At 46.3% G+C, this 4,670-nt stretch overlaps 1 protein-coding gene across 1 annotated transcript in view; it reads left to right on the forward strand.

Annotated features, from left to right (window-relative positions):
• Positions 1-2,342, forward strand: part of LOC122247829 (sodium-dependent noradrenaline transporter-like) — a 4,168-nt gene extending 1,826 nt beyond the window's left edge. Inside the window, exons 3-5 of the mRNA XM_086531838.1 lie at positions 740-874; positions 1,380-1,523; positions 2,143-2,342. Of these exons, the coding sequence (XP_086387964.1) occupies positions 740-874; positions 1,380-1,523; positions 2,143-2,342 (479 nt within the window). The remainder of the gene's footprint in view (positions 1-739; positions 875-1,379; positions 1,524-2,142) is intronic.
• Positions 2,343-4,670: the final 2,328 nt, after the last annotated feature.

The following is a 4,670-nucleotide window of genomic DNA, read 5'->3' on the forward strand; positions in this document are numbered from 1 at the left end:
CTCCAAAGCCAAATGTATTAACCGAGTCCACCAACAAAGGCCCTGACATGTGAACGTCTGTCTGTCTCATCCACCGCCTACAACGGGCGAAGTTAGTGGATTAAAACAACTGGTGGCGAATGAAAGAAGAATGAGAGAGAGAGAGAAAGAGAGTGAGAGAGAGAGAGAAGAATGTGTGGGAGAGAAAGAGATAGAGAGAGAGAGACCTAGTAACCTTTAATGATAATATTAGATGTAATAAAATGTTTATGAGCCTCGTGAAGGCAATGTTTCAACACGTCTTTAAGCTTCAAACGCAATAAATATTGATAATAATACATGATATGACAAATACACTGACGCAAACCAAACACAAACACACACTGAAGCTAAAAATACTCGAGCACACAAACATTAATAGACACACAGACACACACGAAATAAACAAGCATATGTACACGATGAGACATAAACAACATATTCACGAATCATTCCACGCAAATCCTACGCACTCAAGTATACGCATCAAACCCACAACCGGTTGTGTGTGTATAAATATATATATATATATATATATATATATATATATATATATATATATATATATATATATATATATATATATATGTATATATATATATATATAATATATATTATATATATATAATGTACATATGTAATATATATATATATATATATATTGTTGTTGTTTTCTTTATTTTCTCTCCCCTTTAATTCCCTGTCTCCCTTTTTTTCTCAGCTGCCTTCCTGATTCCGTACGTGATCATGCTGCTGTGCGCGGGTCTCCCTCTGTTCTTCATGGAGCTCGCCCTCGGCCAGTACGTCAGCCTCGGACCCAACATCATCTTTCCCAAATTGGCGCCCATCTTTTGTGGTAAGGAAGAGAGACCGCGGAATGGGTGTGTGGGGGGGGGGAGGGAGAGAGAGTGGTGAGTTGAAAGGGAGGGAGGGAGGAAGGGAGGGAGAGAGAGTGGTGAGTGAAAGGGAGGGAGGGAGGGAGAGAGAAAAAGAGTAAGAGAGAGAGAGAGAAAGAGTAAGAGAGAGAGAGAGAGAGAGAGAGAGAAAGAGAGATAAAAGATAGCAGGAAAAAGAATGTGCGTATGTGAGTATATACATAAATACACGTACTCACAATCACACACACACAGATGCATACACACACACACACACACACACACACACACACACATATATATATATATATATATATATATATGTGTGTGTGTGTGTGTGTGTGTGTGTGTGTGTGTGTGTGTGTGTGTGTTTCTATATGTGTGTGTGTTTGTGCATATGTATGTGTGTTAGTATGTGCTTATATAAAACAACAATAAAAACAAAATGCTGAAAAAAAAGGATAAAGAAGACACACGCCCCCACAGGACTCGGCTGGGGCATGGTCGTGGTGTCCGTGCTGGTGTCCATCTACTACAACATCATCCTGGCGTGGGCGCTCTTCTACACCTTCGCCTCCTTCACCAGCGTCCTGCCCTGGTCCAGCTGCGGCAACTCGTTCAACTCGCCCGGTACGGTGGTCCTCTTGCTAGCTGGATCACTCGCATTGTTTGTCGTTATTATTATTGTTGATATGAGTGTTGGGGATATAAATTTTGTTAATTTTATCATTCATCGTATGATTCATTATTGTTATAATCATTATTGTTGTTGTTGTTATTATCATTATCCTTATTATCATTATCATTATCATTATTATCATCATCATCATCATCATTATCATTATTATTATTGTTATTATTATTATCACCATTATTATTATTATTATTATTATTATTATTATCATTATCATTATTATTATCATCATTATCAGTATTATTATCATTATCATCATCATTATTAATACTATCGCTATTATAGTTGTTATTATTGTTGTTATTATTATCATTACCATCATTGTTGCTGTTGTTTTCTTATTATCACCATTATCAATACCATCATCATTATCATCATTATCCTTACGATCATTACTATCATCAATAACAATATCATTCTCATCAGCGTCATCATTACCGATCAACATTACCGCAAATATCAAAACCAACATTCGTATCAATCTTATATCACATTCATCAAAGTCCTCATTCCCTTCATTTCCTCATCAATGTTGCGATATTCCCTCCCCGTCAGAATGCTACCTGGAAGACAGATGCAACGGTTCAACTTACTTCTACAACAACACGTGTTTGGAGGTCGAGCAATATTGCAGCATTGCCAACCTGACCTCCTTCAACGAGACCTTGTGCGTTGATCCCTTGAATGACACCCTGACGACGCCAGCGATCGCCGCCGTACACAAGATTTCGGCTAGCGAGGATTTCTTCCGGTGAGCGGGGGCGAGGGGGCGTGAGGGGTGGGGGAGGGGGAGGGAGGGGGCGAGGAGGGAGGCGTGGTGGGAGGGGGAGGGCGTGGGGGGAGGGGGCGGGGGAGGTGTAGGAGGGAGGGGCGAGGGGGGAGGGGTAGGAGGGAGGGGGCGGGGGGAGGGGTAGGAGGGAGGGGCGAGGGTTGTCAGATGGTGTACCTTCGAAGTTAGTTTAGCTGCTTATCTGTTTTTATCTATTTTGAGTGAGGACGTTACTGGGATTTTTTCTGTTGATGGGGAATTGATTTGTGTTTATGTTTGTGTTTTTTTTTATGATCACTATTATGGTTATTGTTATAAAAAGTGATTGTTATTTTCGATAGTAATATCTATATATATTCTATCACTATTTTAGGCGCGAGGAGGGTGAGATGGTGTAAGTTTTATAAAACGGATTTATCTCTTTCTAATTATTTCATGATTTGAGTACGAGACTCTGACGGATTTTTAATATTTTCGAAAATGAATTATTTATTCATTATTGATCCACCCTTAACAATACATGATGCTTAATTGATGATGCTAATGAGTGAATATCATCCGTCTCCCTCCGGCGCTTCCGTTATTCCTTATCCCCTCCTTCCCCCTTCTCTCTCTTCCTTACCCTCTCCTTTCTACTCCCTCTCCCCTCCACTAAACTCCGCCCCCCTTCCCCCCCTCTCCACTTGTCTTATCCCTAGCTTCACGTTCTCCTCTCCACTCCCTATATCCTCCCCCCTTTCCCCTCTCATCCCTTGCTTCCCCGTCTCGCCCCCTTTTGACTTACGCCCTCTCCTTCGTTCCCTCCCGCCTCCTTGTTACCCCCTCTCTTCCTCTCCTCTCCCCCTCTCCCTCTTCCTTACCTCTCTCTTCTAACTCCCTTCTCCTCTCCCTAACCCTCCAACACACCTCACTACTCAAAACAAAACGCCCGTCAGGAACCGCGTTTTTGGTGCGTTGGACGGGCCATCTGACTGGGATACGACATGGGCGGCCTCAGATGGGATCTGGGGGTGACTGGCGCTGGCTGTGGGTGAATCGTGGTGGCCGCGTGCTGGCTGAAGGGCTTGAAGCAAGAGCTCCGGGAAAGTGGTTCTCCTTCACCTCTCCGTCGTTCCCCTACGCCCGTCTGGTCATTCGCTCTGTCAGAGGTCGGTTGCGACGTCGGCTGGATGGTGGTGGCAGTGAGGCAGCGTTGTTTTTGTGGTTGTTGTTAATTTGGTTGTTGGAACTGTTGTTGGTGAATGATGTTGTCATAGGTAGTTTGTTGTCCTGTCACTGTTTTTCGTATTGTTGGCGTCACTGATTTCACTTTTATCATTGATATATATCACTGTCAATGTCATCACTATGCAAATATTGCGCTTATGGTTTACAAATATCTTTCCTACATCATCTCTCAACCCAAATAACTCACCGAATTCAATCTCTCTCCCTTCTCCCTCCCTGGCTCTCTCTTTCTCTCCTGCTCTCTCTTTCATTCTCCCTCCTTTCTTCCTTCCCTCTCCCTCCTTTCTTCCTTCCCTCTCCCACTCCCTCCCTCCTTCCTTTCCTCTCCCACTCCCTCCCTCCCTCCTTCCCTCTCCCACTCCCTCCCTCCCTCCCTCCCTCCTTCCCCTCCGCCTCCTCCTTGCCCTTTCCCACTGCCTCTCGCCCCCCCTCCCTTTTCGACTCTCCTCTCGCTACCTCCTAGACCCTCTCCCACTCTTCGCCTCGCCTCCCTTTCTTCCCTCTCTCCAACTCCCTCCCTCCCTCCCTCCCCTCTACCCACTTCTCTCCTCCCCGCCTCTCCCACTCCCTCCCTCCCTCCCTTTTTGCCTACTCCCTCCCTCCGCTCCTTCCCGGCTCCCACTACCTGTACCCTCTCCATCTTCCCTCTCCCACTCCCTCCCTCTCCTCTCATTCCCTCTTGCCACGCACTCCCTTCCTCCCGTCCCTCATTCCTTCTCCCACTCCCTCCTCCCTCGTTCCCTCTACCACTCCCTCCCTTCCTCCTTGTCCCTCCTTCCTCCCTCCCTCCTCATTCCGCTTTCTCCACTACCTCCTCCCTCCTGTCCCTCTCCCACTCCCTCCGTATCCTTGCCTTCCTTTCTCACTCTCCTCCTGCCTTCCCTCTCCCACACCCTCCCTCCCGCCAAGCCCTCCCTCTCTTCCTCTTTCTCCCACTCCCTCCATCCGCGATTCCTTCCCCATCCCACTGCTCTCCCGCCCTCTTCCCACTCCCGACTACCCTCTCTCAATTCCGCCTCGTCGCCCTCTCCCCCTCCTGCTTCCCTCCCTCGCCTCCTCCCAATTCCTCCTTCCCTCTCCCCCCCCC

Source organism: Penaeus japonicus, unplaced genomic scaffold, assembly GCF_977035675.1.
Source record: "Penaeus japonicus unplaced genomic scaffold, GWHDUDI00000001_assembly GWHDUDI00000036, whole genome shotgun sequence".
Taxonomy (NCBI): Eukaryota; Metazoa; Arthropoda; class Malacostraca; order Decapoda; family Penaeidae; genus Penaeus; species Penaeus japonicus.